This window comes from Raphanus sativus, chromosome 7, assembly GCF_000801105.2.
Source record: "Raphanus sativus cultivar WK10039 chromosome 7, ASM80110v3, whole genome shotgun sequence".
NCBI lineage: Eukaryota > Viridiplantae > Streptophyta > Magnoliopsida > Brassicales > Brassicaceae > Raphanus > Raphanus sativus.
The window spans coordinates 8,363,583-8,382,184 of NC_079517.1; the positions used below are offsets into that span (position 1 = coordinate 8,363,583).

Consider the following 18,602-nt stretch of genomic DNA (forward strand, 5'->3'; position numbering starts at 1 on the left):
GGCGCCGTTTTGTTCATAACCCTTTAACAGGGCCTTTTATTTTCTTTTAGATAATGGGCTTCATCTCAAGCTTTAAATATTTCCCTTTTAAACCTTTTAAATGGGCCTCTACTTTTATAAATGGGTGCCATCTCTAAGCCCAAAAACATTTCCGAATATTCAGGAATTATTACGACGCCGTTTTGTTTCACCCTTTAACTGGGCCTGTTCGACCTATGATATTTTCATTTAGATCTTTTGTTACAGCTGGAAGCAGATTTGGAACTAAAGACGACACGTTTACAAGGCAAATAAAAGAAAATAAAAAAAAAACCTAAAAAGACATATACTTGTCTTGCTCCAGTAATGATCATTTCGCTGTCTGTATCTCACTTCTCCGATCTTTTAGAAACTCTCTAAAAACAGCTTACTGAATCCTTCTTTCAGTTTCAGATGAGCAGCGAGGGAGGAGGATCTCGTCGCATCAGATGGCTGCTAGGTTTCGGCTACTTCGTTCAAGGATTCAGAGGTTTCCCATGGCTCGGAGCCAATTTCTTCCTCACCGACGAGCTCCGTGTCAACCCTTCAGTCTTGCAGCTTCTCCAAAACTCCGCTAATCTCCCAATGGTCGCTAAACCTATATACGGCGTCGTTTCAGACGCCGTCTACTTCTTCGGCCAGCACCGTGTCCCTTACATCGCTTTTGGAGGTAAATTGCATTAATACTACTATTCAAGTGCTTTGATTATTCAAACGGTGTCGTTTTACGTTTTTCTTTTTCTCTGTTTTGTTTTGCAGCGTTGCTACAAGCAGTCTCGTGGCTTGCGATAGCTTTCTTAGCGAGATCGAATGTGTCGGTCTTAGCTTTATCACTCTATCTTCTCCTTAGCAATCTCGGCGCTTCCGTGGTGGAAGTGGCTAACGATGCTATCGTCGCCGAAGCTGGAAAACAGAAGAACACCGAGCTGCCTTCGTTTGTTTGGATGGCGTCTTCTCTCGGTGGAATCCTCGGGAACCTATTAGGTGGTATCGCTATCAAAACGGTCTCCTCTCGGTCAACGTTTCTAGTCTTCGGCCTCTTAGCTCTCCTTCAGTTCTTTGTAACTATAAACATCAGAGAAAAGTCTCTAAACCTTCCGGTGAATCCATCTCCACGTGGTGGTATCAAGAACCACGTCTCCGACCTCTCGCGCGTGTTGAGGAAGCCGGAGATCTCTTACTCCATAGCCTGGATGGCGTTATCGACCGCTACGGTTCCTGTTCTGACCGGGACCATGTTCTTTTACCAGACGAAGATCTTAGGAATCGACGCGTCGCTCGTGGGAGTCTCGAAAGTCGTCGGTCAGGTCGCGATGCTGCTGTGGGGCGTTGCTTATGACCGCTGGCTTAAAACAACTTCCCCGAGGAAACTGATCGTTGCCGTTCAGGGAACGATGGCTGTCTTCGTGGTGTCGGATCTCTTGTTCGTGAGAGGCGTGTACAGGGGTATGGGAGTGCCGGACTCTGTGTACGTGCTCTTTGTTTCGGGAGTGTTGGAGAGTTTGTTTTATTTCAAGAACCTGCCTTTCACTGTGTTGATGACGAGGGTGTGTCCTCGCGGGTGTGAAGGGTCTCTCATGGCGTTTGTGATGTCGGCTATTGCGCTTGCTTTTATAGTTAGTGGGTATCTTGGGATCGTTTTGGCGTCGTTTGTGGAAGTGACGGTGGATGATTACTCGGGGTTTGGTGGTGGACTGGCTGTGGAAGCGATCTGCGTTGTGATTCCACTGGTGTTCACGTCGTGGATATATGATGAGAAGGAAGCAGAGGAGAAGAGTAAAAAGAAAGAATGAGTTCTGTTTCTCATAGTCTGTCTACATGGTCTTCTACTGTCGATGGTAGTAGTAGAAGTATATATCTATCTTATTAAATTAGAAGTACCTAAAGGATTTGTTTGGTGACAAGTATATCTATTAAAAAATCTTATGCTTGGAAACATGAATAGTATTTTAAACCAGATTTTCGGATGGGCCTTTGGCTAATCTATTAAGGATTTGTTGGTGACAGGGATATCTCTTAGAAATAACTTTATGTTTGGAAACAAGGATAGCATATTACAACAGATTTACGGATGGGACTTCTGCTTAAATGAATGGGCTCTGCATTAAATTTAAAAAAACGATTGGGCTTATATATAACTTAATCATCAACATAAATATTTATTATTGTAACATGTATAATATAACTAATTATTTATTATTATCACATGTATAATTAGATTTTATTATCAAACATAATTGCCATACAATAATCATCTAAATTATTTCTGAAATATTTATTTAAGATAACTATTTATGATAAGTAAGTTATAATTATTTATGATAACTACTTAATTTCCATACAATTATCATCTAAATTATTTCTAAAATAATTATTTCATATTCATGTATATAATTCACATTAGATTTTATTATCAAACATAATAGCTACTTAATTGCCATACAATTATAATCATAATTCTTTCTGAAATAATTACATAAATATAGATGTATATAGTTCACATCATAATTATTTATCAAATATTTTTCAAATATTTGGTGTAGATCTTCTGAATTGATTTTTTTTACCATTTTGATCTCCTCGAGGTTTTATCTACAAATATCTTAACATTAAATATTATAATTATCATTTACCATAAAATTATCACATTTAAATCAGAAGATACTTGCTAATCACGGATTTATAGCCTTGAAAAAAAACGTTTCCTACTTTCCCGCAAGAATTAAAAAAAATACTATATCAATCAAGCAATATAATTGATTCATTAATCTTAATAAATTCATATTCCCAAAACGTATCATACTTTCTCGCATCAATCAAATAATAAATCATAACAAGAAATACAATTAATTCATTTTTCCTAATATATTCAACTACTCCTTCACAAAAGGGAAGTCATTAACTAACAAAATCGTAATATTCTGCAATTCGAAACTTGCAAATAATATTTTACCTAAATACTTGCTAATCACGGATTTATAGCCTTAGACCTCAAGTCAAAATCGAGAATTAGAAATATTTTACGATGTAAATATCTCACTTACCTACATAATCATAAAATTAAACACAATTTTTTTTAAAAAAAAAATTGAATACATTAAGTATATTCCTTATCTACACACAACTTGCTAACCAAGTTTTCTATTTACTAATTAATATTTATTTATCAAAAATATCTCACCTACTTATCTATATATACACTTCGTTCTACGTTAAAAACATTAACATTCACATTGCAATCAAAACCAAAACAAAAAAATGATGACCTGTGTGATTCTCAACCCTGTCAAAGACTTGAAGCCATACAAGACAAAATGGCGATCTCAGGTTAAATTGCTACATTCCTGGCAACAAAACACTTCATTCGCTGGAGAAACTCTTCGGATGGTCCTAACCGATGAACATGTAAATTTTGAGTCGCCTACATCATCATTTCTCGTATGTTTATGTCTATAGCTAAATTACATTTTGTTGTGCTTATTTTGCAGGGTTCAAAGATTCATGCTACATGCAAAAGGAATCACATCAAAACTGTTCAACGTAAACTTTCTCTATAACTACATTTTCTCTTTCGCAAGCATCAGGCCAATATCGACCAACGAGTGAGAGAGAGCAGCACGTTAATCAGTTAAGTTTCACCAAACAGATTTTTTTCCCGGAAAAAAATACTTAACACGTTGTTGTGCCATTTTTTTTTATTATCGTCCACTAAAATTAGTACATTTCTAACTAGGCCAAGTAATATTATTTACCACAGTAATATATGAGTTTTAGAGGTTCTATCCATGAATATTTTTTGGTCAAGATTTATATATAACATAAACAAAAAGACCCGCCCAGTTGGGCGGGTTAAGATCTAGTTTTTTTTAAAGTTTGTGTAATACCCCGATTTTCTAAAATAATATAATAAATAAAAATCTCCAAAATCTTCATTTATTACTCATCATAAATCCAATAAATAAACATAAATCCAATAATAGCATAAATCCTGGAAAATATAGATAAAAGCTAAAAACCGAAAGTCTGAAAATAAGAAATAAACTTCCAAATGCACCAATCCGAAAGCAATCACTCATGTTGGTCAGTCTCACCTGAAAAGGGGAAAGAAAAGAGGGATGAGCAACAGGGGAGTCACTCAGTGAGGTATGGGATGCTAACCCGCAAACCACAGACTCAGTACATAGCACTACGACCATGTAGGCCTAGCTCTAGCATGAAACAAACACGGCATCTAATACACCACACAAAACACCAAAAGCGCTGATAGTACATAGATATTCTTTGCACCCCGCATTCTCCTCATAAGGATATAAATATATAACTCTATGCGCCGCTAGTACAAGAGTCCATCCTTGTACCCCGCAATCACCTATGCGCCGCTAGTACAAACGTCTTTGTACCCCGCAATCCCACACACAATGCGCCGCTAGCATAGACGTCTATATGCCCCGCAATCTCCATACAATGCGCCGCTAACACAAACGTCTCTGTGTCCCGCAATCTCCAAATAATGCGCCGTTAGCACAAGATCTTTGTGCCCCGCAATCTCATAACAGACTTACATATATATATATATATATATATATAACAATTCTTAACTCATTCAATTCAATCAAACGTTGAATCCTCTATTATCCTATTTCCAATTTAACAAGCAAATAATAATAAACAAATAAGACTCCAATCAAACTCGATTCAAAGAGACAGAACATGTTTCGAAACTAAACTTTCCATAATAGTAGTAATAAACTAGCTCAGGATTTAACAGAATAGCCCTCACCTTAGCAACAGGCCGGAAAGAACAACGGAAGATGGTCAACTGAGATCAACTGCAACACGAGGATCAATGACTTAGGCGCAGAGTCTCAGGAATAAAGTTTCCCGAAATAGAAACTTTCTTAAAATAGAAACTTTCCTAAAATAGAAACTTTCCTAAATTGGCGGGTTTCCTATAATAGAATTCTCTAAATAGATTCCTATAACTAGAAATAAGGAGGCGGCAAACTTACTAGAAAAACCCACCGAAAGCTCGCCCAGAAATCCCACCGGAAGCTCGCACAAAAATCCCGCCGGAAGCTCGCCGGAAATCTCACCGGAAAAATTGACTAGTGACTGGTCGTTGAATAATTTAACAACAACTTGTCACCCGCAAAGAAATACTTTGACTTGATGAGAATAAAGAGAAGAAGAGAAGTCTATTATATAGGAGAAGGGAAGTGAGGTATGAAGCTCAAACTTCCAATGTGGGACAAAGTAAAAAGAGAGAATTGGGCTTTAATTTTAATAAAGGCCAAAAAAAGATCCCAGCAAAAATCAAAATGAAAAATCAGGGTCGTTACAATTCTCCCCCACTTAACCGGAATTCGTCCCGAATTCGAAGAGACGAAGAAAGGATGTCCACAGCTTCGAAGAAAAAAAAAAAAAAAAAAAAAAAAAAAAAAAAAAAGAAGACACAAGATAATAGACAATGGAAACGAAAGAAACTTGGTCTTCACCTGCAGAAGAAAAGAAAATCAGAATCTCTAATGACTAACCGAATGATGCTCGGCAGAAGGGTGCATTTTTTTTTTTAAACTCCCAATCCCAAAACATTGAAAAATCACTGAAATCCGAGTCCCATAAATCGCCGTCCCGGGTCAGAGCCGGGACGGAACCCCGCTCTGATACCAAATTGTAATACCCCGATTTTCTAAAATAATATAATAAATAAAAATCTCCAAAATCTTCATTTATTACTCATCATAAATCCAATAAATAAACATAAATCCAATAATAGCATAAATCCTGGAAAATATAGATAAAAGCTAAAAACCGAAAGTCTGAAAATAAGAAATAAACTTCCAAATGCACCAATCCGAAAGCAATCACTCATGTTGGTCAGTCTCACCTGAAAAGGGGAAAGAAAAGAGGGATGAGCAACAGGGGAGTCACTCAGTGAGGTATGGGATGCTAACCCGCAAACCACAGACTCAGTACATAGCACTACGACCATGTAGGCCTAGCTCTAGCATGAAACAAACACGGCATCTAATACACCACACAAAACACCAAAAGCGCTGATAGTACATAGATATTCTTTGCACCCCGCATTCTCCTCATAAGGATATAAATATATAACTCTATGCGCCGCTAGTACAAGAGTCCATCCTTGTACCCCGCAATCACCTATGCGCCGCTAGTACAAACGTCTTTGTACCCCGCAATCCCACACACAATGCGCCGCTAGCATAGACGTCTATATGCCCCGCAATCTCCATACAATGCGCCGCTAACACAAACGTCTCTGTGTCCCGCAATCTCCAAATAATGCGCCGTTAGCACAAGATCTTTGTGCCCCGCAATCTCATAACAGACTTACATATATATATATATATATATATATATATAACAATTCTTAACTCATTCAATTCAATCAAACGTTGAATCCTCTATTATCCTATTTCCAATTTAACAAGCAAATAATAATAAACAAATAAGACTCCAATCAAACTCGATTCAAAGAGACAGAACATGTTTCGAAACTAAACTTTCCATAATAGTAGTAATAAACTAGCTCAGGATTTAACAGAATAGCCCTCACCTTAGCAACAGGCCGGAAAGAACAACGGAAGATGGTCAACTGAGATCAACTGCAACACGAGGATCAATGACTTAGGCGCAGAGTCTCAGGAATAAAGTTTCCCGAAATAGAAACTTTCTTAAAATAGAAACTTTCCTAAATAGAAACTTTCCTAAATTGGCGGGTTTCCTATAATAGAATTCTCTAAATAGATTCCTATAACTAGAAATAAGGAGGCGGCAAACTTACTAGAAAAACCCACCGAAAGCTCGCCCAGAAATCCCACCGGAAGCTCGCACAAAAATCCCGCCGGAAGCTCGCCGGAAATCTCACCGGAAAAATTGACTAGTGACTGGTCGTTGAATAATTTAACAACAACTTGTCACCCGCAAAGAAATACTTTGACTTGATGAGAATAAAGAGAAGAAGAGAAGTCTATTATATAGGAGAAGGGAAGTGAGGTATGAAGCTCAAACTTCCAATGTGGGACAAAGTAAAAAGAGAGAATTGGGCTTTAATTTTTAATAAAGGCCAAAAAAAGATCCCAGCAAAAATCAAAATGAAAAATCAGGGTCGTTACAGTTTGTTACTAACTTACAGTGATTAGCGATAATACTACATGGTTTAATGTTCGTTTCATTGGTTTTCTTAATTGTTCAACGAATGTTTCATATAAGTTGAGAATGTAATGCTTTTTCCAATTGAAAAATGTTTTGGTGTTGATTTTCTTTCGAGGGAACATCATATGTGTGTACCTATTTTTGAACCGGAAAATACACAAAATTCGAACCGAACCTAATAAAACCGAATGGTCATTAGTCTGTCAAATCAAAATGGTACATTATTGATCTGACACAAGTCTGAAACCGAGAGTTAAGACAAAACCGTTAACCGTTGCTCATTCTCTCTGTATATATATACAAACTCGTCTTCTTGAGGTAAAGTATAGTCTTTGCTTGTGAGACAGCAGGTATGAGTGTAAATGATAACCCAAACTAAGAGCTAACCGATAGCTCTAAGTAAGGTAGATGATAGACTAGAAGATGATTTATAGGAAGAGAAATCACCTCGAAGAACTATGATCTTTAGCAGAGAGAAACAGAGAGTTTTAGAGGTTTGGAAATGCTTTAATGATTGATACCTTTCTTCTGCAAATGCAGGTGTTACATATAGCTGAAAGGAAGCTAAAAGACAAGACTCGCTAACGGTCTAAAAGCAAAAGGAAAAAGCAAAAGTGAAAAGCAAAGCAACAGCTAGCTGGTAACGGATAGATAGGATTGAGGATAAGGATGTCATGGATGACTCATCCTATGACAATACTCCCTTCTTCAGATCAACCTTGTCCTCAAGGATTGAAAAGAGGATACTTGGCGTTGAAGTCAGTGAAGAACTCCCAAGTTGCAGTCTCAGGTGATTCGCCTTTCCACTGGACTAACACTTTAGTAGCAGCGGCGTTACGGCGCTTGACAGTTTGTGTTTCCAGGATAGCTTCAGGTTCTTTGGAGTTCCCGAGATCGGACCAGTATTGGGGTATCTCCGGAGCTGTAGAGGGAGGGTTTGGGCACAGTTTGAGCTGACTGACGTGAAAGGTATCATGAATGGCGGCCTCAGGAGGAAGCATGAGCTTGTAAGCAACCATGCCGATACGGTCAGTGACTTTAAAAGGTCCGTAGAATCGTGGAGACAGCTTATGAGGGGTCTTTCTGTTCTTCAGTGTGTGCTGCCTGTAAGGCTGGAGTTTAAGATACACGAAGTCTCCAATGTTGAACTCACGATGAGAGCGGTGAGCATCAGCATATTGTCTCATACGGTTTTGTGCGCGCAGGAGATGAAACTTGAGCATGTTGATCACTTCTTCTCGTTTCTGCAGGCTGCGATCAATAACAGAGTTTGAGCTTTCACCCGGGAGGTATGGCAGGTGTAGAGGTGGGGGTTGACCATAGACGACCTCATAAGGGGTTGCTTTAATCGCAGAGTGAAAGGTAGTGTTGTACCACCATTCAGCCAAGCCAAGCCACTTGCTCCAAGATGAGGGAGTTTCTGCAACCATACACCGCAAATAGGTCTCTAAGGTTTTGTTTGTGACCTCTGTTTGGCCATCAGTTTGCGGGTGGTAGGCGGTTGAGCGTTTGAGATCTACTCCGTGGACGCGGAAGAGCTCTTTCCAGACTTCACTGAGGAAGGTAGGGTCGCGATCACTGACCACATCTTTAGGCATCCCATGAAGCTTAAACACGTTATCCAAGTAGGCTTGAGCAACTGAGAGAGCAGTGTAAGGGTGGGAAAGCGGGATGAAATGAGCATTTTTGCTCAACCGATCGATGACCACCAATATACAGTGTTTGCCATTAGAAGGAGGGAGACCCTCGATGAAATCCAGACTGACTGATTCCCAAACTCCATGGGGTATAGGTAGAGGTTGGAGAAGGCCCGGTTTTGCAGCTAAGTCGTGCTTGTTTTGCTGACAGACAGCGCAGTTGCGAACATAGTTCTGGACTTCAGTATGCATCTTAGGCCAATAGAACAGAGACTTGATCCTGTGCAGAGACGCATCGCGACCAGAGTGACCTCCAATAGCAGAGTCATGAAGCCATTTGAGGATGTGGAGTTTGACGGTTTTGTCATTACCAACAACCAGTTTGCCTCTGCGACGTAACTCTCCGTTAACAAAGGTGAACTGTGGGTGAGAAGACTTGTCAGTCTGCAGCTCAGAGATTATCTTCTGCAGGTGAGGATCAGTTTCCCATAGTAACTTCAGCGAGTCGTAGAAGCCAGTATGGGCTTCAGAGAGAGCAATGTGTAGCAGCTGAGAGCCGGTGACACGAGAGAGAGCGTCGGCTACAACATTGTCTTTGCCCTGTTTGTAGCGGATCTCGAAGTTATAACCCATCAGCTTGGAGAGCCACATATGCTGAAATGGTGTAGTTACTTTCTGCTCCATGAGGAACTTGAGGCTCTTCTGATCGGTGTTGATGATAAAGGGGCGATGAGCAAGGTACGCATGCCAAGACTGAACGGCGTAGACCACTGCCAGTAGCTCCTTTTCATACACAGAAAGAGACTGGTGTTTGGGACCAAGAGAACGGCTTATAAAGCAGAGAGGGTGGTTGTTCTGCATGAGCACGGCGCCAATTCCAGTGTTAGAGGCGTCTGTTTCTACCGTGAAGGGTTGATCAAAATCAGGTAATGCAAGGACCGGGGTTGAACAGAGCGCTGTCTTCAAGTTGATGAAGGAGTAGTTAGCCTGATCTGACCAACAAAACCCATCTTTCTGAAGTAACTGACTGAGAGGACGAGCTATGGAGCTGTAGCCGAGGATGAAGCGTCTGTAGTAATTTGCCAATCCCAAGAAGCTCCGGAGTTGCTTCTGTGTCGTAGGGATTGGCCATTTACTTATGGCATCGATCTTCTTGGGGTCAGTACTAACGCCTTCAGCAGAGATGAAGTGTCCGAGATACTCGATCACAGAAGCACCAAAAGTACACTTCGACAGCTTGAGATACAGTTGTTGTTGTCTCAAGATATCGAAGACAACAGCCAAGTGAGCTACATGCTCTTCCCATGTCTTGCTGTAGACCAGGATATCGTCGAAGAAGACGAGGACAAACTTGCGCGAAATCTCTTGAAAGACATGGTTCATCAGGCTTTGAAACGTGCAAGGAGCATTCGTGAGGCCGAAGGGCATGACAAGATACTCGTAGTGGCCGTTGTGCGTCTTAAAAGCGGTCTTGTAGACGTCAGCTTCAGACATTCTGAGTTGGTGGAAGCCGGCGCGTAGGTCAAGCTTGGAGAAGTAACGGGCACCGCCAAGCTCATCTAGAAGGTCCTCAAGCAAAGGTATCGGATATTTGTCTTTTATCGTTTGCTTGTTGAGGCCTCTATAATCAACGCATAGTCTCCATGTTCCATCTTTCTTATTGACAAGAACAATAGGAGAAGAGTATGGGCTGGAGCTATGTTGAATAATCCCTTGTGTCAACATTTCTCTAATCATCTTGTCGATGCTGTCCTTTTGCAGGGAGGAGTAGCGGTAAGGACGAAGGTTCACAGGATTAGAGCCTGAGAGCAAAGGGATTTGATGATCAAAACCTTCTCTGAAGGGAGGTAAGGACGTTGGCTCCTGGAATATATCAGAGTAGGTCTCTTTGAGCTGCAATAAGGCAGGATCATCGGCATGTGTAGGGGCAGTAGCAGAGATGTGTGAGAAGAGGAGATCAGGAGTAAAGGGTGTAGCAGTCTCGTCATCAGCAATCTCTCGGAGTTGGATCAAAGCGATCTGAGGTTCTTGTAGCATGATTTTGTTCAAGCTAGAACCTTTGATGACTTTTCCTCCTGATTGAACCACTCCACGCAGCACATACTTGACGCCTGAGAGGTTAAACTCCATGCGGAGGTTAAGGAAATCCCAGAGGATCGGTCCTAAGGTGCAGAGCCACTGAACTCCCAAGACAAAGTCACAGCAGTCAAGTGGAACTGTTCTGATTTCAGTAGTAAATGTGGAGCCTTGAACTGACCACTCGAAAGCAGAGCACTTGTATTTTGTAAGGAGCGTACCACCAGTAGCAGCCTTGACAGTCATGGGACGCGTAGCTTCTAGCTTGCAGCCTAGTTGGTTGGCGATGTTAATGTCAACAAAGTTGTGGGTACTCCCAGGGTCCACTAAGATGTGAAGCTTTGTTTTGCCGTAGTGACCAACCATCCTCATACAGTTGTAAGATGTTGAACCACCGATTGCATTGATGGACAAAACAGGCGTGAGATCGCCATCGTCGCCCTTATCAGTGGTCTGCTGCGTAACGGTTTCAAGCTCTTCGTCAGGGGAGGTGGTGTCATCATCATCGTCACACTCCATGACGAATATTTGGGACCGCTTGTGTTTGAGCTGGTGACCCGGTGTGAACGGCTCATCACAGAACATACAGAGGCCCTTGGAGCGTCTATCCTGCATCTCTTGGTAAGAGTACTTGCGAGGAGGCTTATCAGTGGGGTTGCGGGGAATGAAACCAGGTTTAGTAGTGGTTGTGGTTTCACTGTTGGTTAAGAGGGGAGGCTTAGGGTGAGGGCGTTGGGAGTTTGAGGGATAGAATGGGGCTCTAGAGGGTTTAGCAGGGGTGTGGGATAGGGAAGACTCGTGAAGCATAGCGATCTTAGCTGCACTAGAGATGCTAGTTATCTCGAACTGGCGAGTATGGAGTGAGAGGTGGGGACTCATATTAGCCAAGAAGATGCTGAGAGCGTGGGCTTCAGGGAGGACCAAACGCATCCTAGCGGTTTCAAACTTGTCGAGATAAGCGACGACGTTGTCTGAACTCTGTTTTAGAGCAACCAACTCAGCGAGAGGGTCGTCGAAAAGTTCACAGAAACGAGCCGAGATCGCGATGATATAGTCAGTCCAAGAGGGGAACAGACCGTATCGAGTACTCATGTAGTTGTGGTGCCACTGAGTAGCTTTACCGGTGAGATGCATCGCAGCGAGACGGACTTTGAGATCTGGAGGGGTTCCATCGATATCAAAGAACTGCTCACACTTTGACAGCCAGTCTCGGAGTTCCGTACCGTCGAATGCGGGGAAGGTAAACTTGGCGAGTCGGGAGGACAAGGCGCCGTGGTTTGGTCTCTGTTGATAACGGGTCAGATCTGGGGGTTCAGGGGAGGGGAGGGTGATGGGTGTGTGTGGGTTAGGGTTTAAGGAGGGATTAGGGTTGGAGAGGGGTTGATGGATGGGTGTGGGTGGTTGAGAGGGGCCTGGGTCCATAGGGGCTTTGCCGGCGGCTTGAAGCTGAGGGACGGTGTTGTTGTTGAACCAAAGCGCTTCGAGTCTGTCAAAACGCGCATCAAGGGAGTCGGCGCGGGATTTCATCTCTGCAGCGAGGACGTCGTGTAACGAACGTAACTCGTCGACTTGCTCCGTCAAAGAACGCTCTTGGAGTCTCGTTTCAACCATGACTGCAGAACCGAGGAAAGAGAGGCACCTGATACCAGTGAGACAGCAGGTATGAGTGTAAATGATAACCCAAACTAAGAGCTAACCGATAGCTCTAAGTAAGGTAGATGATAGACTAGAAGATGATTTATAGGAAGAGAAATCACCTCGAAGAACTATGATCTTTAGCAGAGAGAAACAGAGAGTTTTAGAGGTTTGGAAATGCTTTAATGATTGATACCTTTCTTCTGCAAATGCAGGTGTTACATATAGCTGAAAGGAAGCTAAAAGACAAGACTCGCTAACGGTCTAAAAGCAAAAGGAAAAAGCAAAAGTGAAAAGCAAAGCAACAGCTAGCTGGTAACGGATAGATAGGATTGAGGATAAGGATGTCATGGATGACTCATCCTATGACAGCTTGATGTTACTTATATTACGCGTTTCATATGAAAAGGTTATAGCGATCTTATTAAGTAATTTCAAGAGTCAACGCAAACATCGTCTTGTCTAGAATTTTCTAAATCAGAGGACGAACGAAAGAGAGAAAAATCGCAAACATCGTCAATTTTATGGAGCTTCGTTTATCGACCAAGTCGCAAGGACATAAGAGATTTAGAGTCAAAGAGGCGAAAAGTTTAACTCTTTCTCTGTGAGATAGATAGATAGATTCTCCACTCAACAAAAAAAAAGATTCAAGCTTTTGGAAAAAAGGTATTGTATTCCGCAATTGGGTCCTCGTCATCTGCTAATCCCTCTCCGCGGAATCGAATCGTCAGCTTTGGTTTTGCTCCGTTTGTTTCCTCTTCAATTATCTTCATTGTCACCTTTTTTAGAAAGTTGTGTATGTGTGTCTGTGTGTGGTTAACAATTGTTTGACATTTTGATTCTGATTCGTTTTTAGCTGTTCAATCACTTAACGTCTCTTTTTTGGGCTATATATATTAATATATACATATGCAGAACCACATCCCAAGAAGACGCAGCTGTGTAGCTTCTTCTCTTCACCTTGGTATATTAATTTGATCTTCCTTTTCTTCTTTAACCTTGATCTCATTGTTGCGCCAATCAGTGTTTCAACATGGGCTACTATAACAATGTAAGTGCCTTTTGCTTTCTTTCTTTTCTTTCGTACTAAACTCTTTCGTTTTCGAAATTATTGTTGTTCCATTATTAAAGCAAGTTACTTGAATTTGCAGGTTTTTGATGGATGCAATGACCAAACTGATATCGGTATGTTTCCATTAAACCTTTAATTAATCACCAAGGATTTAATTTAGGATTGAGCCTTGTTCATGAGTTTTTCAGTTTTGTGACTTATAACGTCTCTTGCTTCTCTCTATGTCTGTCAGGTGCTGTTATGCGTGATGGAAGGGAAGTCATTCTCCAGGTAAAGCTGGGTCATCTTCTTTTTAGACTTTTGTAACACGTTTTTTAAGTATCTGTTCAATCTTTTGGTTTGGATCCTTAAGAGAACCTCTGTTTCAGGCCTATAACTGGGAGTCCCATAAACATGACTGGTACAGAAACTTGGACGCAAAAGTTACAGACATCTCAAAATCAGGCTTCACTTCTGCATGGCTACCACCACCATCTCAGTCCCTTGCACCAGAAGGTTAAAAGAGGGAAAAAAAATAAACTGATACTAAATTAGCTTCTTTTTTTTATTTTGTAACCATTACTAACTTTTAAATGGTTTATTGCTTTTGATTTTAGGTTACCTTCCACAGGACCTTTATTCACTAAACTCAGCATACGGCTCCGAGCACCTGTTGAAATCCTTGCTTCGTAAGATGAAACAGTACAAAGTTAGAGCTATGGCTGATATTGTCATCAACCATCGTGTTGGTACTACCAGAGGACATGGTGGAATGTATAACCGCTACGATGGGATCTCACTGCCTTGGAATGAACACGCTGTTACTTCATGCACAGGAGGACTGGTGAGTAGTGATGATTCATCTTTACATGTTTTTGAACATCAATAGAGCTAAAAAAAAAAAAGAAAACTGTATTTTTCTTGGTTGGAACTAACAGGGGAACCGAAGCACAGGAGAAAACTTCAATGGAGTTCCAAATGTTGATCACACTCAACACTTTGTTAGGAAAGATATAACCGGTTGGCTTCGTTGGTTGCGCAACACCGTTGGATTTCAGGACTTCCGTTTTGACTTTGCTAGAGGGTAAGAAGCGTGTTTGTTTGATTATCCTTTTTTTTGTTGTTGTTTTTGTTAATATGTGAAAGTTTGAAATGAAAACTGTGTTGTAGATATTCAGCACAGTATGTGAAGGAATACATAGGAGCAGCCAAACCCTTGTTCTCAGTTGGAGAATGTTGGGATTCTTGCAACTACAATGGTCATGGCCTCGACTATAACCAAGGTTTCACATCGCTTCTGCTTTGTACCGTTTTAAATGTTTTTGACTTATTGGATGTGATTGAAAACTATAAGTGGTTTTCTTTTTTTTTTCTATTTGTAGATAGTCATAGGCAGCGTATAATCAATTGGATAGATGCCACGGGACAGCTTTCAGCTGCATTTGACTTCACTACTAAAGGGATTCTACAGGTATATTTACATATATGATTCATAGAGTTTTTTACTCACATTTTGCAATTTTTTTTTGTTGAATCTCAAACTCATTTGATGATATACTATAGGAAGCTGTAAAGGGTCAGTATTGGCGTTTATGTGATGCACAAGGTAAGCCACCGGGAGTAATGGGATGGTGGCCTTCAAGAGCTGTCACGTTCCTTGATAACCATGACACTGGTTCTACTCAGGTTATCTCACATAAATATACATATATATTCTATGCACTTCGGTTTATATATAAACAGAGTCCACATGTTTGCTTACTTTGTTTTCTGTTTTGTTGTTTCTCTCACAGGCTCACTGGCCTTTCCCTTCACACCATATCATGGAGGTAAAGAAGTTCTCCAAAGAAAAATAAAAAATACAATCACTTCCTGCGTCTCAAGTTTTCTCTAATCAGAATCATGAAAGTAAAATGTGTGTTTTGTGTGTTTGTATAGGGCTATGCATATATACTTACTCATCCTGGCATCCCATGTGTGTTCTATGATCACTTCTACGATTGGGGAAGCTCGATTCATGACCAGATTGTCAAACTGGTACGTTTTGTTCACTTCAATCAATCTCTCCGATGAGGTGGTGTTTTTCAATCTGTTCTAAAACAGGTATCTTTCTTGTTTTTATTCACAGATTGACGTTAGGAGGCGACAAGATATTCATAGTAGGTCAAAGATCCGTGTTTTGGAAGCAAAGTCTAATCTATACGCAGCCATTGTTGGTGAGAAACTGTGCATGAAGCTTGGAGATGCCTCTTGGTGTCCTTCTGGTAGAGAGTGGACTCTAGCAACAAGTGGCCATCGCTATGCCGTCTGGCACAAGTAATCTTTTGGTGTATCTACAAAGTTCAAACCTCGGAGGTTGTGGCTTTCAGAGTCCATATAAATAATTCACTTTATTATCCTGGATTTAACTATAAATAATGTTCCACCACTTACGTCTTCTTGTCACAAGGTTCAATTTTATAAAGTAAGCACTATTTGTGGGTTGACTTTTATCGTGTTTCAAAAGGGTCCAAGATAATACCCAAAATAATTGATTTGATCCTTTTAAGTTGGAGTTTGTTTAGTTTGTGCCTAGTTCACGTGTTCTTGTGTCTCGTCAGAGAAGTTTCAGTATTCTCTTACGTAATCGTATGTGTTAATGTTTCTATGCTTGCCTGTAATCGGAAAAAGCTTGTTTTGTCCGGTTTGTGACTCCGAAAGAGTTGCGATCCTTGTCGGCTCTTGGCTCCGGCATGGCTAATACTTTTTCTGGCTGTTGTACCTTCTTTCATGAATAATTTTCCAGATGACAAAGAAAAGTAAATTGCAAGGAGTTTGTTAGTGGGATAAACATTTACTTACGTAGCTATGCTATCAAAAGACTCAAAACCATAAAACACTATAAAATAATAAACTTGATATATTAAAATTATTTTGTAACTTAAGTTGGATCGACTCAAACTATAGTATAAATTAAAAAAAAAATCTTGTATGAATATGTATTCTTATTAAAGTTAATATTATTATATATACATATAATATAAGTAGGAACAAAGTATTATATTGTTTGTTTTCAATTCGCATTTCAATTTTTTTTTCTTAACACTTCAATATATCTAAAACTACATTTAGATTTTTTTAAACATATTTCAATACATTAAATAATTTAGTAAAAATAATAGAAGTTTTTAATATATATTATTTTCTAAATTAAATTCTATAAGTAAAATATTATAATCACAAAATTATTAATTTATAGAATTTATTTTAGCAACAAAAGCTCTCAAAACATTTTTTCCTTGCAGTTGCAGCATATCCCATGTCTTATCGCTTGAGGTTTGACACAGCACATTGTCTTTTCCAACTTATTTTCTTATATATTTGACTAGTTCTTGTATGCTGTTTCAATCTTGTGTACAATAAAGTTTTCGGAACTGCAAAAAGAACAAAATCGAATCAATCATGAACACTATTCTGGCTTCACGTGACATGCGGTGTTTTTACATACCACACTACTATTATTTTCTTCTTATTTGTTTTATGGTCATGGACTTAAAGCTACCAGGCGTATTACTACTTTGATAAAGCTACAATTTGTTTTGTACTTCCAGTTATACAGAACAATGCAGATATACGAAACGGTAGATAAAAACGAGTATAGTTTTTAAAATATAACCGGAGAATACGATGATGATGATGAGCATGTGATAGAGCGAGAATGTCCCGTTTGTAACAGTCCCATCATGCAACTAACGTCTAAATGCTATATAGACCCCGTAAATTTTGCTGTCTAAAGAGAATGTCCCGAATATGGAGTACAGAAGAAAACTTTCTAAAAGCAAACCAAAAGAAGTGTTGACCTTTTTACAGTCGAGTTCTCATTTTCATCTGAAAACCTACTAACGTTTTCACTTTTCATCGATGATAAATCAAAAGCATGAATAACATTTTTTCAAGATCTCCGTGTATCGTATATATTACAAAATTCCGTATTTAGTTGTAAGAACACAGTAACACTATTCTAAACACAATAGCCGAAATATATTCATGTATGTTCGTCTTGTCATGGATTTTAAAATATATCAAAATGGTCGATAGCTTGTAGATGTTATGGAAATTAACATGCAAAGCCGGTTCTTTTTGATAACCATAAAGCCAATTCTTAAATAGTTTTAAAGGGGTGATTGGTGATGGCTGTGAATGGTCCAGACAGCCATAAATTTCTGTAAAACAATAAAAGTAAAACAATCAAGATTTATTAATAAAATCTAAAACTACATTTCAAAATCTTTAAAAGGAAATATATTGGCTCTAGAAATTAATTTTTCTACAGTTTTTATCAAGTGCTTTGAAAATTATCCAAAATCAAAAAATTTAAAACCAAAACAAAAATCTTACATTTTATTTTCTAAAGCAAAAAATCTAAAGCCACAACAACAACCAATCAACCTATCATACCACTGACTATTCGACAAACCTGACGTTTCATTTTCTGCTTTTCATTCTTTTTTTTTTTGAACTGTGCTTTTCATTCTTTTGTAGTCAAAATAACAATGATTTTGAATTTGTCAGAAGAGTTTTTTTTTTTATTAACGAGGGGTGATTTCAAAGGCTTTCTAGGTCCAAAGATTAATTCCTCTAAAGCCGACGGCAACCCACGTCGGAGCCCCTTTACCACTAAGCGAAATCGAATCCAGGGCGGAAACTCCAGCCGGAGCCCCTTTACCACTAAGCCAAAACAACTTAGTTAAACTCGGAAGAGTATTTACTTCTTCTTTACCGATTAATTCAAATTCAAACAAAATAAATATGAAACCTATTTTGCCAACCTGATGCAGATATTCTTCGAACTGTGCTACAGGATTTTTGATAAAGCTTCATTTTTCTTTTAAAATATAGTGAAATAGAATACGAAATACAAATATTTCAGCCTTATTTTATTATATATCTCACTAAAGCAAAAAATATTCTATTTATAAAATAAATTTCATTTTACTCCACTATAAATTGAAGTATGATTGAAACTT

At 39.4% G+C, this 18,602-nt stretch overlaps 2 protein-coding genes across 4 annotated transcripts; both read left to right on the plus strand.

Annotated features, from left to right (window-relative positions):
• The first annotated feature begins 240 nt into the window (after positions 1-240).
• LOC108814515 (probable folate-biopterin transporter 7) lies at positions 241-1,956 on the plus strand. 3 transcript variants are annotated; one of them, XM_018587104.2, is made up of 3 exons: positions 241-359; positions 427-688; positions 778-1,956. In XM_018587104.2, the coding sequence occupies exons 2-3, from the start codon at positions 433-435 to the stop codon at positions 1,809-1,811; spliced, it is 1,290 nt and encodes a 429-aa protein (XP_018442606.1). In that variant the 5' UTR covers positions 241-359; positions 427-432; the 3' UTR covers positions 1,812-1,956. The 3 variants fall into 3 exon arrangements, with proteins under 3 accessions (XP_018442606.1, XP_056847051.1, XP_018442607.1); XM_056991071.1 differs by having other exon boundaries at positions 249-359; positions 433-688; XM_018587105.2 differs by having other exon boundaries at positions 327-342.
• An 11,038-nt stretch (positions 1,957-12,994) lies between these two features.
• On the plus strand, positions 12,995-16,082 carry LOC108817818 (probable alpha-amylase 2). The gene is made up of 13 exons (XM_018590625.2): positions 12,995-13,211; positions 13,461-13,596; positions 13,697-13,730; positions 13,850-13,887; positions 13,986-14,112; positions 14,214-14,440; positions 14,535-14,680; positions 14,767-14,879; positions 14,979-15,067; positions 15,160-15,282; positions 15,390-15,425; positions 15,535-15,633; positions 15,725-16,082. The coding sequence occupies exons 2-13, from the start codon at positions 13,579-13,581 to the stop codon at positions 15,914-15,916; spliced, it is 1,242 nt and encodes a 413-aa protein (XP_018446127.1). The 5' UTR covers positions 12,995-13,211; positions 13,461-13,578; the 3' UTR covers positions 15,917-16,082.
• The last annotated feature ends 2,520 nt before the right edge of the window (positions 16,083-18,602 follow it).